The 22,696-nt window shown below is 40.8% G+C and overlaps 1 protein-coding gene across 4 annotated transcripts in view; it reads left to right on the forward strand.

Annotated features, from left to right (window-relative positions):
• MAGI2 (membrane associated guanylate kinase, WW and PDZ domain containing 2) overlaps positions 1-22,696 on the forward strand; it is a 1,345,167-nt gene that overhangs the window by 1,012,530 nt on the left and 309,941 nt on the right. For all 4 annotated transcript variants that reach the window (XM_059396960.1, XM_059396961.1, XM_059396962.1 and 1 more), the window contains exons 8-9: positions 12,738-12,859; positions 14,819-15,001. In XM_059396960.1, coding sequence (XP_059252943.1) covers positions 12,738-12,859; positions 14,819-15,001 — 305 coding nt within the window. The remainder of the gene's footprint in view (positions 1-12,737; positions 12,860-14,818; positions 15,002-22,696) is intronic.

Below are 22,696 nucleotides of genomic sequence, written 5' to 3' on the forward strand. Positions count from 1 at the left end.
CTCATTATAACTTCAAATTTGAAAGCATTTTCTTTCAATTTCCATTTGTTATTTGGCTAGACAATAACATATATATTACCATTTAAAAAAATTATTTTAATGGTTTTAACAACGCTATCACATGAGTGTTATGAAAAGAAGGCTTCCTAAAAGGGTGGATGGTTATAATAGAATCTCCTTACAAAACTATGAAAAAAATATAAATGTTTTTGATATCTACAGACATGAAATGATATTACAATTGTTGTTAAAAGGTCACAAAGATAAAGATAAGCTTATAAACAAAAAGTCAGCATAAGAACTATATTTTTCACATGTTCAAGGCTGAATGCATTCAAAGGGAATATTGTTGCCCCCTTTTTATGATATGAAGTCACATTGTTATACATTATTTATTACTAGCATTTAATAGGTGACTTCATATTTAACTAGGTGAAATTGTATTACAATAGACTCAACTAATTGTATAATAAAAACAGATGGATTACAGAAAGTTTTATTATCGAATTTCACGTTTAAACTCAATCCGGCTAAGTAAGATGAACTTTAAAATTGTCGAGGAAAAATATTATTCTGTGGCTTAGAAGGTTAACTGGATCTACTAGAGGCAAAAGAAAGTCAATTTGCTGCGATAAACCATTACAGTTGGTTTCGCACTAAATTAGTCTAGAAGAAACTCACATTAGGTGTGTAGTTTCTGACAGCTTATTAAGTACCATGTGTTAAGTTTGCCATAACGTTAAAACGTTAGTTCAAATTTCCATTAAGCACAACACTCCTGTACGGAGGCTGACAGTCTCCTCATCCTGTTCTTATTTCACTTTCTTCCATTTTAACTGGGTGCCAAAAAAAAAAAAAAAAAAAAAAATGAGTGTAGTTTCGGATAGATAAAATGATACGAATAATTGTCCTTTTCCCTCTGATATTACTTAGTAATTAAGTTTGTGGCATCGACTTAATGTGTAAATACTTAGTAACTATTAGTCAGCCCAGAAAAGTGATATTAATAGCTACCATCTCGTAAGCACTTGATAGGTAGTTGCTGTATTATATAACTCATTTAATCATCATCATCGCCATGACATTTTACTTTCGATGCTGTTATTTCTGTTTTGTGGGCAAGCTGTCAAGCTAGTAGGTGGCAGAATAGAGCTATAACCCAGGACAGGAATTTAGAGACTTTATGTTACCCATATTTAGGCTATACTTAACTGTTGTACTTTGAATATAACAATGATACTAAAATCAACTTTAGTTCACATCATGTTTCATCTTTAGACATTTTCATATGTTTTATCTGTGTGCTCTTCAAAACAGTCCTATGAGGTGAATAGGATATTTCCAGATGGGCAGTTGTAGTTTGGACATATTAGGGGAATTTCACAAAGGTAGTGAGTGAGTGGCAGATCTAATCTTCAAATGTAGCTTAAACCCCAGAGAGTGATTTGGTCCCCCAAATAGGAGAGAATGACGACTCAGACACCTCATCAGTGGCTTTCATGTTAGTGAAACCCGAGAGGTCCACATGAGACTGAGGATGGCAGAGAGGGCAGGTGTCTCCCTTTTCCCCTCACGAGTCCACAGCTTACAGGTGCCTATTATGAGCGGGTCAGGGGGAGAGAGTTCACCAGTGCTCCACGGCCTACTGTGTTAGCATATAAGGAATTTCCTGCTGAGTAAGTATCTCATTTTCATTTCCTATTGTATCACTGGACCTCAGCAGGACCTAACATGCCCTTTCCAGAATCTGAGACAAGACATGCATATTTGTGTTATTGACGACCTCTTTCTTACTCACATACAACTTTAACCTATTCATAAATACTAGTGCAGAATCATCTTATTATCAACATCATAATTGCCAGAGTCGTGGCCCATGTTCAACTTCTAGAATTTTAAGGGCACCATTCAAGAAAATTGAGTTAGGATTGACCCTAAATGAATCGAAAAGGTAATCCTTGAAGGAGACTCGTCTGGCTTAGAAACTACATTATACAAAGCCAGGGATCCTGGCTTCTTGCCCGTGTTCTCATTACCATTTCATTTTCACAGTAAGCAAAACAGACATGCATACACATACATACACATAGAAACCCATATTTCTAGGTATATAGTCTTTGAGTTCTATTAAAAATATATATATGTACTAATCAACATAATGTGCTGTATTGTCAAAATGTTTGCCTTCAGAAAATCAGCAGGTAATTTACAATCCTGTGAAAGTTACCAGTTTCACAGTGAATCCTGGGAAAGAGGAATTCAGAATCATCTGGGCAAAGTATGTTAACGATTACCAAACACAGCCCATGCCTGTGTATACATAAGTTAGGTCACTTGAAAAGTAAGAGTATATTTGTTTCAGAGCCACGTAAATCAGTATTGTTAGATTTGGCGCTACCCAGAGCGGGGTGTGAATCATGCATCTGCCCCTTACTGTGAGATCTGCAGAAAATTGCTGACCCTTTTTGAGGAGCAGGTGAGTGAAAAGTATGGAACCTGTTTAGCTGAGGGTTTGGCTTATAGCATTTGCTCAACAAATTTGGTTCCCGCCCCCACCCCCACCATTTACCACTCTTTTATTTTCTCCTTTCTTTACAAGGATGACATTTATTCTCCAAACGATTGTTTTTTTCCACCAAATTGTGACATCTATTAAATAATTTAAATCAGAGCAAGAACAAAGTAACTTTAAAAGTGTGCAAAATGGAATGTTCTTCTGAAATATTCAACATCACACTTTTCATCTTCCTTATTTAGAGATTCAGAATGAAAAATACAGACTTGGCCCAATGTGGGGGCCTAAATTTCCCAAACTTGCATGTGTATTATGAAAAGGAACACACACATTATGTGAAAATACCTACCCCCTTAAGGCAACATGAAACTGTCACCTAATCTTTATGAAGCTTTGCTCTTCTGATAATGGCATAACTTTAGAGATCGTGTGCTAATGACATAAAACTCTGCAACAATACTTGTTCCCTAAAAAGCAATCTATTGAAAACAGCCGTGAAGCAGAGGCACCTGGGTTGCTCAGTCAGTTAAGCTTCTGCCTTTGGCATAGGTCATGATCCCATGGCCCTGGGATCAAGCCACACATTGGGCTCCTTGCTCAATGGGAAGACTGCTTCTCCCTCTCCCACTCCCCCTGCTTGTGTTCCCTCTCTCGCTGTCTCTCTCTCTCTGTGTCAAATAAATAAATAAAATCTTAAAAGAAAAAAACATTAAAGAAACTTATTTCCACCTTTCTTTGCTCTTGGTTCTGCTAAACCTTTATCCTCTATTCCGACTACAATTCTTCCCCAATGCCTTTCTTCCCAGGTTCCTTCAGTTCTCAGAATGAAAGCCTCCTGCCCGCACTCAGGCCATTTGCTGCAATAAACCAATACAGTTGGTTTATCACAATAAAAGTGTTTTCTGAATATCAAAATATAAGTTTTTTTTTAATTTTGTCAGGTTTTCTAATTCTTCCTGCATAACTTTCTAGCATGTAAAAGGAATTGCTGTGTATTTTATTTCTCCCTGGTCTGGAAATTAATAAAGAACCAATAGTTGAGCATAATACTTTCTTATATTTTTTCTTACTATGGTAATTGGAGCTAGAAACTTTGGGAGTTTTGATATTATATGGAATTGGAGTTTCTTCATGTCCTATTGACTGTGAGAATTGGCCAATGTTCTGCCCCAGTCTTATCCATCCCTCTTTACTAGCACTCCCCTGGCTTCCTGCTTCCTGGATAATTGCAGACATCAATGATGTTACCTGTGTGATTGCTCACTATTCTGAGTGTCTGTGTTGATTTTCTGACACTCCTTCGAGTCAGGCCCCAAAGTACTCCTGTATCTGTGGTTGTACGTGTCTACCATTGTCTGAGGGACATATGGAGTTCAGAAGGCTTAGCCTGTAGTGTGATTCACATTTTAACATCTCATAAATAAATTCATTAATCAGTAGGAACCCAGTTCAACATAGAGCATATCACAGGTCAGATTATGCTCACACCTCCCAGCACACAGTAACGTCTGATTTTTTGGATCATGTGATTCTTCACAGTCCTGGAGCACCTCTTACTTACCCTCAGAGCCCCAGGCAGGAACAATATGTAGTGCGCTGGAGTGGCCAGTAAGTGATGCAAAAATGATTGAGGATTTCAGGGAGCACCACAACTTTCCTATTTGGTTGATAGGGTAACACTCATACTATGGCCCCCCAAGTTCAGGAATAAGGCACCTCTGCCACGACAGAGACTTTGAGAGCTACAGCTGTTCCCTAGACAAGAGTCCTAATGGAAGTGGGGAGACTTTCTGACAAAACCACACCCCGCAGCATGACTTACAGCTAGTTTTCTAAGCTTATAGCTCTCATCCCCTCATCCTGACTTCTGCTCCCATGCCAGCCGTGGGCAGTCACTCGTCTCCTACTCTAGCTAAGCAGGACTGAATACTCCTGAACATCTTTGTATGCACTAGTCTCTTCCTGAAGTGCCCCTCTCCATCTGGCAAAATGTATCCTAGAGTCTGCTTCAGTGTGGCTCTTTTGGTGAGGCTGTCCCCGAACCATCAGACAAAGCTGCCTTTTCTTCTTGTCCCAATTTACCCAATACTGTCGCAGTTTTAAAACTGAAAGTCTCATCACATCACGTGATGAGCACTGGGTACAATTAATGAATAACTGAACTATATGTTGGCTACTTGAGTTTAAGTTTAAAAAAAAAAAAAGTTAAAAAAAACCCTGAAAGTCTCATGCCCTAGGAAATCCCTTGGTCCTACAAAACTGGGGTGGTTGGTCCCCTGACCTGTTTGTCTCCCCAGTGGAGTAAAACACCCCATCGCTGAGGGGGTTGTGTCATGTTCACGTTTGTGTCCCCACTGACAGCACACTGATAAATTAGTGACCTTCTATATGAGATCCGAAGAACAAAGCCATTCAGTCTGTGTTAGCAGATACCAGTGGAAGAGGACGCATTAGTCTTGTCTCTTAATACAAAAAGATCCTGCAATAGTGTAGTCTTTTAGTTTTCCTCTGGATAAGCTCTGTCTTACCTCTATGTTTATTACTTAGTACTTAGGCTCAATTGAGAAACCAAAATTTAGAAATACCTTTGATGATCATAATAATGCTCCCAGCAATAACATTTAAGAAAGACGTTTTATGGGAATGAGAAGGGATGAATAGAAAACATTTTTTAAATTTTTTCCATTAGTTTCAGAGGTAGAATTTAGTGATTCATCAGTAGAAAACATTTTTAAATGCATGCCCAGTGGCTCTGAAATTTTTGAAAATGAGTCTATGTGTCTTGTAGGTCTCGGGAACTTCATGACATGCTTGGCAGTGCACATTTTATTTCCACCAGGAGTAAAATATCCAGTTGTCCGGGTAATTTGTAAATAGTACTGGCTAAGTGATAAATAGCCCTTATATGTAGAATACGTATTACAGACCAGTGTCTTAGTATGTAACTTTAGAACTACTAAAGGGAGAAGGGGAGAGAGAGTTCACTTATCTGAAGATGTAGGTTCAGTCTCATGAGGACAGACTCCTTAGCTGTGAGAGTCGCAGTGCTAATACATGGCTACTCTCCTCAGTTGGCTGTGATTCTACCTCCCACCTCAACAGTATATCCCCAGGTCAGACACCCTTTTGTCCACAAAAAGCAGGAGCAAGTAATATGTGAATGACTCAGGCTTACCCACATTCACAAAGCAAACTCACATTACCCTCAAATACAGGAGGGGATAATGGATGGACATTAATACAAAGAAAATTATCACTGAAGTGTTAGAATTGGGAAGAAATCTTTCAACAGGTAAGATTCAATTATTCGGTTAAAAAAGAATGCTTCAAGTAAAATAGATTCAATTCTTCCCTTTATCCAAAGCCCATATTTTAAAATAAAGTATATTTAAAACATTTGTCTTTAGTACTTTTAAATTTTAGCTTTAGCTTTTCAAGGCATACTTTGTATTAGCTAAGCCCTATTTTATAATTCTTTTTGTTCCTGTTTTATCTTCCCTGCTAGACTTGTGTTTGATTGACCTTTGTCCCTCCCTACACCCTCTTTCATAGTGCTGAGCAGGGTATTTGAGAAACAAATATTTGATGGATCACGATAGCGTTTATCGACTACTTAACATCCAGGTACTGATCTGAAGTGATTTCTTCATTTAAATTCATTTAATATGCACGACTCTATGAGGCAGGTATTACTTTTATCCCAACTTGAGAGAGAAAAATCCTGAAGCACAAAAAGGGTAATTGATGTCCTCAAGGTCACATACCTAAGATGTAGTGGGGCTTGAACAAATCCCAGCGACATGACTACTGTGTCCAAGCTCTTGATACACTGCCCCGCCTTTGGAGAAGAAGGTTGGCCCCAGGAGATCCCCCATAGGGTTATAATCCTCTCTTGGTTTCCAAAGCATGAAGTAGTTTTTACTACTTAAAACCTGATAGTAGAGAAAGCTTTATGGCATCTTCTCGAGGCTTGTTTTACAATGAATCAAATATACGTGTAGTGGGTGTAGTGTTTGTGTTTGCCACTGCAGCCACGGTCTAGGGGTTCAGATGTGAGGAAGTGATATGTGGCTTTCCTGACCACCCAGAAGTGGGGTCACAGAAAACCTAGGGAATTCCAAGCAACCAGGAAATTCATACTCTGATTCCATACAGGAATTGCTGTTTAAAAAAAAAAAAAAAAAAAAATGCTCCATGGGGCGCCTGGGTGGCTCAGTGGGTTAAGCCGCTGCCTTCGGCTCAGGTCATGATCTCAGGGTCCTGGGATCGAGTCCCGCATCGGGCTCTCTGCTCAGCAGGGAGCCTGCTTCTCCCCCGCCCCTCTCTCTGCCTGCCTGTCAAATAAATAAATAAAATCTTTAAAAACAAACAAACAAAAATGCTCCAGGTAAAATAGATTTTGGGAAGCCTCCAAAGGAGCGTAACATAGAAGAAATAATATACTGAGCCACAACCCCAAATCCCAAGCCAATTTTCCCATGCGCAGCGGTGACTGGCTGCCTCCCTGGGCTCCCTCACTTTGTCCCTCACATAGCGCTTTTCCACGTGAGCACATTTCTAGTGTAACACAAAATAGCAGCTGCTACTTACCAGCTTCTCAGTTTCAAATCTTCCATCACCGTAGTAGGCTGACATTTTCACCTTTCACAAGAATGTCTTGGGAGATTCTCTGTTTTGAAGGATTTCATGAGTCTTCACCCAAACGGGTAATATCACATAAGCTGGCCCTAAGCTTCACATAGAGTCCTGTCACAGATATATTTTATGGGAGCGTTAAACTGGAAACCAGTGAGATCTGTACCCTCTCTTGGATGCCTGCCTCCCATCCATTTACTTACTCAGTAAATATTTCTGGAGCACTGGCCACCTAGTGTGTAGAGTAATTACTGTAGCCACCTTGACAACCTTAAAATATTTCACTTGTGGCACAACATCTACTTGAAAGCTGCTCCCTTCTCTGTCTCACATTGAACCAGTGATCTGTCTCTAAACTGTTCACTGAAATCAAGATGGTGGGATAGTAGCCAAGGGGAATAAAAGACCCCATTTGTGACTGTACACTAAAAGTTCCCCTCTCCAAAAACCAAGGAGAAGCAAGGTGGGGTGGGCAGAGGCTATGATATGGAGGGAATGCTGGCATTGGGCGTCAGATGGTGGCCTTGATGACCAGCAGACCTGCCCGGGCATGCTAATGGGCTTAGGGTGTACAGCTTTCCTCCTGATTCTTGCATTCCCTCAGTGAAGAAGGCAGCAGTCAAACAGGACCCTGACCTGGGACTCCTCTTGGCAGCATATCATTCAATCAGATGCAAATATTTTTTGCTCCTCTGTGCATGTTATGAATCTTCTAATACTAGAAGTCTTCTCTTCTGGAGCCAGAATAGCATTTCCTAGCACTCCCCAAAGCCACATACAGAAAAAGAGTCTTCCACATAAATCTTAGCAGGAAGAAACTCCTTCGCGCCTTCTCAGTTTCTAACTCAGGAGTGTGCAACCCTCATCGCACACTGGTGTTACCTGCGAAGCTTTCTTAATGCCAATGCCTGTACGTCATTCTGAGATTGTGTCTCTGTTGATTTAGGGTGGACCTGAGTCTTTTCTGGTTTTGCTGTTGTTGGTTTGCTTGTGTTGAGGCTCCTCGGGTTGAATCAGAACTACAGCGCGCTGCCACATATGAACTTATTTTAAGTTTCCAGTCCATAGTGAAAGGAGGAGGTTAAGCTACCAGCGAGTGAACACAAGAGCAAAGAGAGAAGGCAGTGGGATCCCGTCTTTGACATCCTCATCCCTTTGCCATTCCGACACGGAGGCATCTCGCGTCGGTAGTCCTTCCTTTTTGTGAAGGAAAAACAGGGTTGTTATGAAACACCCACTGCAGAATATGACTTATATCCTCCTAGCTCATACCACCTTAAAGATCTGTAAAATATGACAGTAGACTGATAGGATTAAAAGGGGCACCTGGGTGTCTCAGTGGGTTAAAGCCTCTGCCTTTGGCTCAGGTCATGAGCTCAGGGTCCTGGGATCGAGCCCCGCATTGGGCTGTCTGCTCAGTGGGGAGCCTGCTTCCTCTTCTCTCTCTGCCTGCCTCTCTCCCTACTTGTGATCTCTGCCTGTCAAATAAATAAATAAAATCTTTTTTTAAAAAAAAAAAAAGGTAAGAACTCTTGGTGGCACCCCAGGTGCTGTTTTATATGGAAGCTAGATGAACTAGCTAGCAATGATCTCCCAGAGCCTAAACGATGAGAAGGATGAAGGCATTTGTCATTCCCATGCTTTGTACACATTGTAAGATCCCCAAATCCTTGCTAAAAGGACTCGAAACTATTCATTTTGGAAACACAAGGAAGACACGGCTTTCTTATTCAGCAACAATCATATTTCTTTGTGATAGGCCTTTTTAGCTTGGGAGCATTTTACATTTTGAATGAATGTCTTCATTTCTGACGATGTGCATGTTCTGTAGCAATTAGTTTAGGATACTAAAGCCACACCCAAGCATGCCAGACTAGTTCATTGGTATTTTCATTCCCCGTCAACTCTAGAAACTTACTTTGGTGACGAATGGCGTATTTTCAAAATAAAGCAGGTGGCTATGCTTTGGCTTTCCTAAGGAAATAATTAACATGCAGATGGCAGTTGAAGGAACCCAACTGTATATAGAAATGTATTCCAGAATGTTCTTATATTTTCTGAAGATAAAGTTATGCATGTGATACACGGTGACCTAGGAGAATGGAAACGGGACAGGAAATAAAGAGAGCACATCTTTCGGTATACTTCAAAGCTGTTTCTTGGTTGCTCAAAATTACTAACGTGTATTAGCAAACAAGTCTTGAAACACACACTCATCATTTAACTATTTAACAAACAAAAATATCATCTTTCAGTGTGTCCAAAGCTTAGCATACAAAGATGAGCACATTGAACCTGCATACAGGTGTGCATAATCTATAGAAGGAAATACACATGAAAGTCAGCTATTAAAATACAGTATGATAAGGTTATGATAGCTTGTGAAATTCATTATTGTGAAATTATCATTTAGGATACTGTATACTAATGACATCAGGGAAAGCTCTCCCTGCCAGACTTGGAGGAAAAACACTTATAAGACTCAGTAACAGGAATACTATGTCCTCTGAATGTCTTGAGTTTCACTTAAATACTCTGAAGAAAATAACCAGTTTCTCTGTCCCATTGAATTAGTGGTTTGAAAGCTCAAAGCTAATTCGTAACATAACGCTAGCGACCAAATAGGGTCCTATATGATCAGTTCTATCTGTTGATCCACCCAGATTCAACTCCTGTCACCCAGATTTTGCTTACTTTCTGTTGTTTTTGTTCCTTAAAAGTACTGCAAATCCTCCCAGTGATGAGACAGGTCATAAGAAAATAAATAAATAAATAAACTGTGACAAGAGACGTCTGTTCAAGATCTTATGAGAGCCAAGGGAAAGAGTGTGACACAGGCTGGCCGTGTTGCTAGGGGAGGATAGGGAAGGAGCTCTAGCACAGATGGGAAAAGCATCATCATAATGACCCCGTCAGCAGCCCTCGTTAATAACAGTAAAAAAGAAGAGCTAGACCTTGAAGAATCAACAATCACTGGACCTTACAATTGCGGGGTCTTCCCTGTGTATCTGTGCTTTGCCGACATTTTATCTCTGGTCCTCACAGCAATCCCAATAAGCAGATACTAATATCCCCGTGTACCGCACGGGAATATCGACGCTTCTGGAGATGAGTAATTTGTCCAGGATGCCACCTCCTACCCAGGTAGTCTTGCTTCAAGGGCTGCATTATTGCATGCTGAAATTCTCGTGGAAGGATAGGGGATTGACACAGTGTTGTCAGCGAGAGTCACTCCAAGTGTGTCCAAGAGGGGGGTGTAGTGCTGCACACGCTGCGCCTGCTGAAGGGGAAGCTACAGAGATAAGGAAGGCAAAGTCAGGAATAATGTTTCTTTAGGTAATAGGAAGATTTCAAAGGATTTTAATAAGAGGGTTACACGAAAGCGGAGAAAAGGCAAGAGAGGCCTCAAACTCTGATCCTTCTGAAATCCGGTGGGGCTGTCAGAGTCTCCTGGGTGAAGAAGTTTTGTAAGATCTCAGGCCGTCGTTCACTACATGCTACAGATCACAGGGACTCCTTGGTGCGTAAGAGCGTGACAGTAGTATTTACTTCCAATGGGAAATAATTTTACATAAGACAGATTTACTTTGAAGTCCACCCTGGGGACTGCCATTACCAAAGGAGGTTCTCGTAAAGCACCCTCTTCCTACATGGCACCAGAAGCAATGTTAGAGAACAGGCCTGGTGCTCTTAACCCCCCACATCCCCCACCCCTGCCCAAAGCCTCTCCTGTGGACTCAAAATGCTCACAGGGATGGTGGTGAGAACATGGTGATGCTGGTGGCAGGTGGCTGCTGCTAGTTCCCGAACTGTCTCTGTTTGCTCCCCTGTGCCAGCATTCACTGCTTCCTCGAACCCTAACGACCTCCCCCGGAGGAAGGCGATCGTAGGTCCGTATGACAGATGAAGGTTTAGTCACATAGCTAAGCAAGTCGTAGAGGTAGATTTTGAATCCAGGGCCAGTAGACTCCGGAGCCTGCGTGGCAGGCAGCTTACCCTACCCTGCCTCCCACGAGGAAGAGATTATAAATACAGCAGTCATCTTATCCTGTTTCTGAAGACTGCTTTTCTGTCTCGCTAGGAATTATCTGATTTATTATAATAGAAAATTGGTTGTTGAGGCTTTGCTTCTTTTGTCTCCTATTCTTTCTGATATATACTTTGAGAAAACATAATGAGAAGATTCTGTGTGTGTGTGTGTGGTGTGTGCATGCCCATTAAATATGTGTGCGAATGGGGTGCTCGAGTGCCTCAGTTAGTTAAGCATCTGCCATCAGCTCATGTCATGATCTCAGGGACCTGGAATCAAGCCCAGCGTCAGTCTCCCCACTCAGCAGGGAGTCTGCTCGGCCCTCTCCCTCTGCCCCTCCCCTTCCTGATGGTTCTCTCTCACACTCTTCCTTTCTCTCTCAAATAAAATCTTAAAAAAAAAAAAAAAATGTGCACTTGCCAGTGCGAACTCGTACATCAAAAAGAGAAGGTGTGTGGATAAGAATTGCCTTTGGTCAGATCTCAGCCTTGCCACTTACTGGGCATGAGATTTAGACCTCCTGTGTGTCAGGCTCATTGCCTTTAGAATAGCAATGCTTCCAGCTGAAGACTGTTGTTTAACTACATTGAGAAAATGTATCTGCAATACTTAGCACAGAGTTAAGTACCCAGAATTGTTCATTCGTCTTCTAACTCCTCTTTGGTCGTCAGGCTTTCCTACCGTAATTCTATTTCTGTTTGTACAAAAAGCAAAAACCAATGTATATGTCAGCCCTACCACGGGGGCATTTATATCCTAGAGAAAGAGCTATGTGTCACTGCCTCTAGGCGGCGTTTTTTTTTAGTTCCTACCCTCTCCAAGGACAAGGAGCTCTAAATTTCATACAAAAATTCATTAGGCTGTAAAGGAGGCTATAAGGGATCCTTATACAATCAGCCCTCGGGTTAGCTGATCCGCAGCGGCTTCAAGACGCTTGGAGTCTGCTGTCTACGAGTTTATCATCTCATTATGCCAACTGTGAATACTTTCCTTTTGACTGACACGAGCATCAACCACCCCCCCCCCCCACAGGTATCTTCTGACTTGTGCAGATATCCTTGGGAATCTGTCCTTCTCTATCCCAGCCCTTCAATCCAGGTCTGTCTGACTCTAAAAAGTATGAATGCTGGTTGCTAGTCATCAGTGGATTTAACTTATCTTGTTAGATATGGGGACTTTGCAAAGCTTAGAAGATCCTCTTTGCGACACCATTCAGTATAAATTTCATTTGCTGACCATTTATTTTAGTGCATCAAACTCATCCTCAAACTAACACAAGAGACCAGAAAGCAAGTGCACATTCTAGTTCTTTTGACGGAGTCATGCATAATTTAAATACAATAACATATGATGGAGGCATTGAGAACTCTGCTCCTGTCACAGAAATGTGCGTTGTACGCAGGCCAGCACCAGCAGAGGCCTGACCTCATGCCTGGTGGGGCACTTGACAGATCACACAAGGTGTCCCTTCACCGCCTGCTCTCTGTAGGGCTCTACATATGTTCTCTTAAATGACTTTGCCCCACTGTTAGCCTAATTTGAAATTTTATTCCTCAGCCACATAAATAGAAGAACACAGTTTGAAAACCCCGTCCTGGAAGCAAAAAGGAAGCTACAGCAGCATAACATGCCCCACACGGAACTTGGAACAAAGCCCCTGCAGGCACCGGCTTTCCGAGGTGAGTACCAGGTCCACCCGCCATGTTTCAAAGAGAAAAATGATCTACCAAACTGCCTGCTCTTCCAGATCTGCCTTTAGCTGGGACCATTTCAGAAGATGATTTGCTTTCCCCAAACCCCTCTCCTAGCTTTAGCTGGATGTTTGCGGGGCTCCGTGGCTTCCTTACAGCCTCCCGGCCGTACCTTAGAGAAATGTGCTGCCCGGTGCCGGGAGGAGACTCCTGGGTTTTGACAGTGGGACGGGAAAGTCACTGTAAAGTTCAGATTCATAGAGACCCCTAGGCTTGTCCTCAAAAGACCACGCACAAGAATAAGGATTGTTCTCCTTTGTGACAGTAGACGGTTCCTGGTGGACATTACCTAAGCCCACATCCACCCGCCCTCGCGCGGTCCCCGAGAGGTCGCGCAGCGTGAATGACTTGTCTTACTATCTGCGCGACCGCGCCAGGAGGCCCTGGCCGTTCGGTATGTCCATCCGTCTGTCAGGGGCTTCCTGCTGCCCTTGACCACACCTTCGAGCCACATAGTGGGATGAGTTGCTGCACAAACTTTTCACGTCTGGTGGGGTCTTATAAATGAGAGCACGAATACCGCACCCCCACAGCATAAATGCCATGAATGTAAAGGTCTCACGGTAACTTTGCTCCTAAAATGTGATGTGCATCAAAGAAACGTAGATGGCAAGATCAAAATGCATTTTTCATTTTACATTTTAATGGAAAAAACATAAACTTAAATATAAAATAGAGAATAATTATATATACGTGTAGACCCATTATATATATTATATGTTTTATATATATATTATACATATTTTAATGCAGACCTATGGGACATGTGAATACATGAAATAAAATTCCAGAATGATGATTCATTATATCTATTACGTATCAACCAAAATATAACAGCAGCCAAAGCACTAAAATACTTAGCTAAGTACCTATCTGCAGTTTGGCATTACAGACATCAAATCATATCACCGAAAATGTAATAACTCTATGCGTGTAGGCACGTGTATATACTTTGTGTGTGTGTGTGTGTATACACAGTTGACTGAGATAACGTTTAAAGCAGATATTAATTCTATTTCCTACCATGACTTTATTTTTAAAGCATGTAATATGCTTAGGAATATGTTTACTACAGATCATAGCTGGAAAATCGTATCATGTAACAAATTGGTGCACAAACCCAAATGAGTGGGTTCTCGTTATGGTCAGAGTGTTTAGGTATATGATTTGAGTGCATCAACATATTGTTACAAAATGTGTTACCTTTACATTCATAATGATACATAGAAATATTGGCTTGTCTTTTGCTCACATTTTAGAGTATACTAAACACCATAAGGGCAGTAGAGCTTTATCTAGTCATCTTTATAGCATCTCACAATATAAGCAAAAGTTAACTCGGTCCCACATCCAGGTACTCCTTCTAAATAGTTTAGACATTTGATTTGATAGTAGCGTTCCATGGGTCTTATTCTTTTAAAAATAAAACAGTCCATTCCGGTTTTCCAGTTTAATCCCTTCAAAGTGTTAGGCAGGACCCGCCACTGACAGGTACCTCCTGCTTGGACTCCTTTAGAAAAAGGAATGTATCCAGATGTGTCTGGATGAGTCGGGCTCCTCTTTATCTATAGGCTTTGATGGCCTGTTGATTCGGCCCTTTTAAAAAAAAAAAAAGCCCAAGGAGGGCTGCTTTGGTGAATGAAAACACTGACTTGACGGAAAAGCTACAAACCAAACAGCTTTTTTGCCTTTCCTGGATGCTTGGGACTGCTCTCTGTTTGCAGAAAGTACTAAAAATCCAGCTCCTGCCTTCACTGCCTGCTTGCTTTTACTACAGGAGACACCCACCCTTACCCCCGGGACGGCTGCTCAGAAGCTGGCTTTCCCCTGTGTACGAACTTGCCTTAAATATGCTTTTTCTTTTTTAACTTATATTGGCCAATGTAGAAAAACCACTCTTCACCCGGGATGCATCCCAGTTGAAGGGAACATTCCTCAGCACCACCCTAAAAAAGAGCAACATGGGTTTTGGATTCACCATCATTGGTGGAGATGAGCCTGATGAGTTTCTGCAGGTGAAAAGTGTGATTCCGGATGGGCCTGCCGCGCAGGATGGGAAAATGGAAACAGGTAAGGTCCTTACTGCTTTAGAAATTTGCTTTCCAACAGCTTTCCTTTCCTCTTCTCACACCCCCATCCCCCGACCCCCCTACCAAGGCAAATAGGAGGAGCTTCTTTCTATGATTTTAATTCGAAAGCCAAAGATCACTTCACTTGAGGGAAACCAGAAATTATGTTTCTCCTAAGTTTAGGAGTATCAAATTGAAGTATTTTGGAAATAGATCTAAGTATCATTCTTGTCTCATTTTTCAGACTGCCCCTTCTATTTGCTGGATTTAATGGGCTCTTGAGATTGACACTTTTCTAATTTATTTTTAGAGTTCCGTCTTAGAAATGTGATTAACATTTCATACTATTCTACCCGATCCTCCACCATTGATATTTTAAAATCTGCATTAATCTTGTGATAGTCTCAATGCTGAATTGCCCAGGTTAGATATTTAAATATGCATGCTCATCTCAAAGAAAAAAAAATTTGGATGGCATTCATCTACATATGTCCGCATCAATGTTTTAATATATAAGGTTGTTTTCTGCAGTTCTTACGAATCAATTTTCACATGCAGTTAACTTGGATGTCTATCAAATTATAATCAAAAGTCATTTAACATGGAGATGTGGAGGCAAATTGTTAAAGGCACAAATGCATAAAATATGAAAGGTCCACAGGGGTAGGGAAAAAAGTGATGAACTAAGTCTGGTTTTTCCGTTTGATTTTAAATTCTCCTTCCTGGCCCATGTCCTTGGATTAATCCCATAACTTACAAATGCTAGTTTCCTTACCTGAGGTGTGGGGGAAGAAGAAATTTGATCTTGTGTCTTTAAAATGCTGATTCAAGAATTTTGTAGTGTTGTTTTTGAAATACATTAGAAAGTATTACAAAGTATAGTAACTGTATCTCCAAAGAACTGTATCACCATTACACATTTTTACAGTGTTGATTTAATTTGTGGTATCAACTTGCCGACATTAATGGGTCTTAGTAGATATACAAATTAGAGAATTACTTTTGAGGAAACATTATCACATCTATGTGGTCTGTATATTTGTGAATTGTTATATTACCATTTAGTAAGTGGTTCCTCAAGAAATAACTGCTTTCCAAGGTCACCTATGAATATATTTGTAACTCCCTCTCACTGGTGAGTAATAATCCATCTAGTAGCTGTTACATCTCCTTAAAGTTGAGTGAAGTTTTAAAACTAACCCACCACATTTTTCAAACACTATTGTTGTAGAAAATCATCTTTACGTAATTTTCTGTAAGAGTTAAGTTAGGGGCGCATGGGTGGCCGGACCCGAGAACGACAGTGATGGATAGGACAAGGCCCAGCTCTCGAGGAGTTTATGTCTAGGAAGGGCCTCCGATAGATAAACAAGTAGTTGTAACACAATATGAGTAGGATGAATCTGTAATAACCCTGATGTTGGCACAAAATCAAGACAGTGGGAGGGGAAAGCAACAGAAATGTTTAAAAAGAAAAGTGTGTTTCTAACCATGTAATCTTATTGGGCTTTTATAGAAGTGATAGTTTCTCTCATTGGAAAAGAATACCATAAAACTTTGAAATCTGCTTATAAAATACTCAGGGAATTTAAATGTTTATTTTTAATTGTGAGGTAATTTAAAATAAAACATAAACACATTTCTGTGATATTCCTCAAGTAGCGATAGGAATGGCTGCTCAGTTCATTGAGCTAATATTTCATGAATATCCATACATCCCAGGCATTCTGCTAATTATTAGGGATGCAAAATGTTTCTATCATTAAGACGCCTATACTGTAGAAATAATGAGTGGCATGTTAATGAAGATTTACATCAATGCAATCATAAAAATATGTGCAAAGTCCAGAAATAGGCCAGAGGAATGGGAGATTGAATCCATTAGGAGATGCTTAGGGAGAGCCTTGTACAGAAGATGATGCCCGACAGAGTTTTGAATGATGAATAGGTGTTAGCTAGGAGGACAAAGAAGAGAAGCCACAGGAAGAGGAAACAACATATGCAAAGGCACAGTGGTGGGGAATACCTAGGTAAAGATTTATATGCCATCGCAACCTATGACAATATTCCAACTTCAGTAGGTATTTATGTGAACTACCAAATAAAGTGATAATCGTAACTGGTAAAGAGGAACTGTTATGACGCGTAGGAAACATCAAAGAATAGTCTGTAGTCATATATCCTCAACTAAAAAACATAGATTTCAAAAATGCATGAATACTTACATATAAAATCTTTCTCATGTAAATTTCTCATATAAACTTTCAACCAGTTAGGCATAGTGCTTTACTCTATAGCTGATGTTTTCTTGATTTGTCTGTGCCAAGAACCTGAAACAGTGCAAGGCAAAGAGCAAGTATTTGTTGGATGGATGGATGGACGGACGGATGGATGGATTCATGGAGTGTTGGATACACTTAGAAATTAAGAAGTGAAATTTGAATAGGCTGAATTCCACTTTTACAGCATAGCCTGGCCAATGCTAATTGTCCAAATAGTTTACCATCAAAGCAAAAACAAACCAGCATTGCAGTTTCTGAAGGAAATTAAAAAGACAAAAACATGTTAGGGACAAAATTAATTTCCTTTTTTGTAACGACTTCATCTATAAATGAACCTCAGGTGTTTGTTTTTCTTTAAATGGACTCTACAGATATAGTGATAAGTCATTAATATTTATGAGGTGTGTGGTCTCTCAGGGTTGTGGGATCAGCCAGAGTCAGGCTCCAAGATGAGAAGGGAGTCTGCTGGAGATTCTCTCTCTCTCTCTCTCCCTCAGCCCCTCCCACCACTCGTGTTCTCTCTGTCTCTCTCTCTCTCAAATAAATAAATCTTAAAAATGATAAGTGGTCTCATTTGATAGTGAAATAAGCATGAAAATACTTGAATCAATTTTTTTTAGCTCTAGGTTATCTCCAATGTAAGCAAAGAAATGTCAATAGTTTGTGTCGACACAAACACAGAGAAAGATCCATTCTACTGAAAAGTTCACCAAGGGTCCTACACAAGAAAAACAAGGGTAGGATGGGAATTCTTTCTTTCTTGGTCAGCACTGACTCATGGGAAAGAGTAGAGACCAGAGGAAAATGAAGACACTGTGCCCCTAGCTGCTTTTTGGAAACTAATTGAGCCAATCCCCAATGGTCCTATAATGTTCTAGAAGAAGTTTTTTTAGAAGAAATTACCATAGTGCTCAGAAACCAACCGGCTTCTGATTGTTACATATTCTACACATCCTGGCAATCCTTTGGAGGCACCAGAGATCCTGGTCATATTCTTTAAACTCTTTTTAAAATCAAGATTGATATACTAAGGCTTACATAGAAACTACAAAGTCTGAGAGTTATTTATCTAACATCCTTCAGGTAAAAAGCTTCTCTTGTTACATGATGTTTTCCTGTTTCTCCCCAGGCTAATTTTTTAATCGAGGCTTGAGGTTTTCAACAAATATAAGAGGGAGGAAAGCTGGCCTATCTGTGAAGTTCTTCTGTAGATAGGGGTTGAATTATGAGGTCACTCACACCCTATTAGATTTTATTTGCCCTCTTCTAAAACGTATCCACGTTATTAGTAAATGGCAAGAAACTGGGAGATAGCATCCTGACATTCTCTGGCTCCCAGCATTTCTCCATTTCAGCAGATCACTGTTACTGCCCTTTTGCTGGTTGGTAACTCGTTCTTTGTGTTTCTGGAAGTAGAGGGATAAGATTAATTTTCTCAGAATCACCTGGGGAGCTTTTTAAAAATGCAGATTCCTGTGTCCCTGCACCTACTGAAATCCAATTTCTAGAAATGGTTTTGGGCATGTGCATTTATACACTTCTAAAAATTGTTAAATCAACACATGCATGTGAAAAACAATCATATGAAAATAATTGTAATGCATAAAATATCTTCTGGCCTGCTCCTCTCCCCGCCTCCAGGCCCCTGTCCCAGAGGCACTCAGTCAGTTTGTATTCTTAGAGATGGGAAATACCTTCACACCTCCAATTAATGTGTTTGTACTGTTGTCTTGATTTAACAGATTTAGACATGACCTATATTTACTTCCTCTTAGAAAGAAATGAAGAATTAGCTCTCTTGTCTCCCATCTGCCTTCCCACATTTTCCCAATAGACTTTTACAGCTAATTTCAGTAATATTTGTATAGTTTTTGCATTAACATGGCTTTATATATCTGTTCACTGACCCCAGTGATATACAATTCATACCTTTTTCCCCCTTAAGTAGCTTTGTGAGGTTTCACTTTGTCTTTCTCTCAGTCTTGCAGTATCTTTCTTAAAATAATTATTTGTTTTTCCTCCCAAAGCGTATTAGGTCCTCTAGTGGGTCTTCTTTTTTCTAAACATCTTTCGTCCTCCTGTTTCTGTCTGAGGCTAAGTGTTCCTCTGACCCTTGGAGATATTTCATCATGTCTCTCCCTAGCAGAGTCCACCATATCCACATCCATCTCTCTCTCTCTTTTTTTTTTAAAGATTTTTATTTTCTTATTTGTTAGAGAGAGACAGCGAGAAAGGGAATACAAGCAGAGGAAGTAGAAGAGGGAGAGGCAGGCATCCTGTTGAGTAGGGAGCCCCATGTGGGGCACGATCCCCCATGAGATCATGACCTGAGGTGAAGGCAGGCACTTAACCAACTGAGCCACCCAGGCGCCCCTCCACACCTCTTTTTTGCAGACGCTCATTTTACTGAAGTGCAGTCCTTGCATGTGTTATTATCCTCAACTGTCCATATTTAAAAGTGAAACTGAAAAGTTTCCCTAATGTTCTTAGCCAGGGATAGAATATGAACATCTGTCAAATGGGGACCTTTTTTTTTTTTTTTTGGAGACACCCTCAGTTTTTGACTTGGGGTAGGTGGTAGGAATTTTGCAAACCGTGCCTCCGGGAGGATTATATACTTATATCAAACATTCCTGGGATTCTGCAGAGCAACTAAGAGCCCTTCTTGCCTTTGTCACTCTCCCCACCCTCCACCCCCACCAAGAACACACTAGAACAGCAATGAGCTTTCTGTAAATGTGCAAATAGTAAATATTTCGAGGCTTCGTGGGCCCGGTGGTCTCTGTCACACTGTTTAACCCTGTTGTCATGAAAGCAGCCTTAGATACCACATAAATAAATCAGTGTGGCTGCATTCCAGTAAATGGTATTTACCAATATGGGCAGCAGGTTTTGCTCCATGGGCCAGTTTGCCAATCCCCCGCCCTAGATTAGACCTTCCAAAACCATGATAAATTCGTCATCATGCCTTGATTTTCATTTCATATTCTAAAATTCTCTTGAGCTGTCATGCCATATAATGGCCTCTCTCTGCCAGATAAATGGATTCTTTCAGGTTCTTTTCATTGCTGAGGGTTTATGCATTTTAAAGTCTTTGCTAAAGAGGATAGCCGTGTGCATTCAGTCTGTCATCTGGAACCGGACATCTTAGAGTCTGCGTTTTTACACCTACTGAAGTTTGAGAACTATTGTATGGAGTGGTAGGTAACAAGAAGACTCCTTTCCCATCTACTGTACAACTTAGATGTTCCCCACCCTACCCTGACCGCCTCTCAACAGAGCCTATGCTCAGAATTGCGTTTATGGAGTGTTTATGAATATTCCTGGTACTACCTTTTGGAGTAGCGTCTCCGGCCATCTACCCAGTCTGACAAAGCTGATTACTCCTGTAATTATGTTTATCTTTCATATCAGACTAGGACATTGGCTCAAGAGCAATTTCTCATTCTTTGGGGATTTTAGCCCTGTTAATTCTCTATCCTATAATTGGCATTATCTGGAATCTTAGTTATCCTTTCGCTTTCTGGGGAACAGCGAAGATTAACTTGAGGCTGTGGGTACCATGTAAGCAGATGGCTGCTCTGCGCTTGCCAGGAGAGTTACAGCCCCTCGTGGGGCCAGCTCTTTGTACTGATTGTCCAGTTAATGGTTACCCACTGGCTTCCCACCCTGCCTTACCCCAGTTTTTTTTTTTTTTTTTTTTTTTTTTTACCTTCCCTAACCATTGCTAGCTCCCTAGCACTTTAATGGAATTCCATGGTTATGATTTCAACATCTCCTGAGAAAGACTGTATGTAAGAAAAAGCCCAAGATGTAATTCAAACCTGTTTTGTGTCTCATCTGCCCTCTATCTGCTAACTTGTGTCCAGCACAGTCTTCCTTTTGAATTTTGAGCCCACGGCTGTGTCGGTCTGTCCCCGCTGCTCTCACACGGACGGGCTTGCTTCATCAAATGTCTCAGTGAATCAACCAGTGCTCCATCACCACCCACCTCCACCTCTGATGTTCACATTTATATGGTTCTGTCAATTTCCAGAAGCAGATGAATGAATCCGAGAAATGTAATATTTCTACTTGAAGGATCTGTTGAGTTTTCTGTTGCATACCACAACCAAACTCAGCAACAATCAAACATTTACTCAGGAGTCCACATTCTTGCCTGGGATCCGCTGGGTGGCTGTCTTCTGCTAGGCTCACTTTGGGACTGTCATGGAGCCACAGGAATGGAAATGCCCTCCTGGGGCTGGGATGTGGGGGGTGGTTTCACCCACAGCTGAGACCTCAGCTGGAATGAATGGGACTCCGCAGGGCTGATAAGGCATTTCTCCCTCCATGTGGTCTGAACAGCAGGGTATCTGGAGCAGTTTCCACAGTGGCTTAGGACTCTAAGAGAGCAAAAGGGAAAACTGTCAGGCCTCTCAGCCTAGCCTCCAACCAGCCCGGCATCACTTCTACCCCTTCTGCTGATCAAGGCAAGTCACAGGTCAGCTCATATTCATGGGCCTGGAAACTAAGCCCTGTGTTTTGATGGGAGAAGGAGCAAAACATTTCTAGTCATCTTTTATCCCCTGCACTCCCGCTTCTGTGGCTTCCTTGTTTCTGAATTACTTGACTTTGTTCAAACTTCCCTCAGAAACTTATCTTTTACTTTTGTAGACACTCTACCTTTTTACCTTTTTGGCACAGAGGCATGGATAATGGGTTGCCTTTCAATTCTCCAACATGCTACGAATAAATAACAGAGAATCATAATACCACATCCAGGGAATATGAGCAGTGAAATCAGCTGGTCTCCAGCTCTGTCTTCTGAATAAAAATAGAGAAAGGGGTTGCAGTAATTCACTGTGTAAGAGCTAACAAAATATCCAGACTCACATCTGTGTTAGGTAATTTTCTAAATTTTACCCCTTGGTATTTATGAGCTTTAAATGCTACACACAGAAAAAAAGTATTATGCTCTACAAAAGCCAGAAAAATAGAATTGAATTTCTAGCCAGCTGACCAATACTAATGTCTCCCGTAGAGAAGAAATAAATTGTGCTTCTTTAGCTTGTCAATATATTTACTCTTGATTCTTTCCAAACACACCTAACTTTTAAAACCTCACTTCATTTTGTTCAAATACCTAACATCTCCCCTACAAGCAATGTGTCTTTCAGATCAATCACCGGACATCTCGCAGAGCCAGAGAAAGCCGCAGTAAACACTCTGTATCTTCTGTCCTCCCTTTAAGATGATATATTAGGTAATATAAATGCCATCATTGACACAATACTTGATTTTTGGCTACACACCACACCACTTGAGAGGTTTAAAACATTGTTGCATCAATTCTTAAAATCATGATATGCTTCAATAACACATTTAGTTTTGGGTTACAAAGAAGAGGTCTTTGTAACCCAAACAAGTGCTAT

The sequence above is a fragment of the Mustela nigripes genome, chromosome 4, assembly GCF_022355385.1.
Source record: "Mustela nigripes isolate SB6536 chromosome 4, MUSNIG.SB6536, whole genome shotgun sequence".
NCBI classification, from domain to species: Eukaryota; Metazoa; Chordata; class Mammalia; order Carnivora; family Mustelidae; genus Mustela; species Mustela nigripes.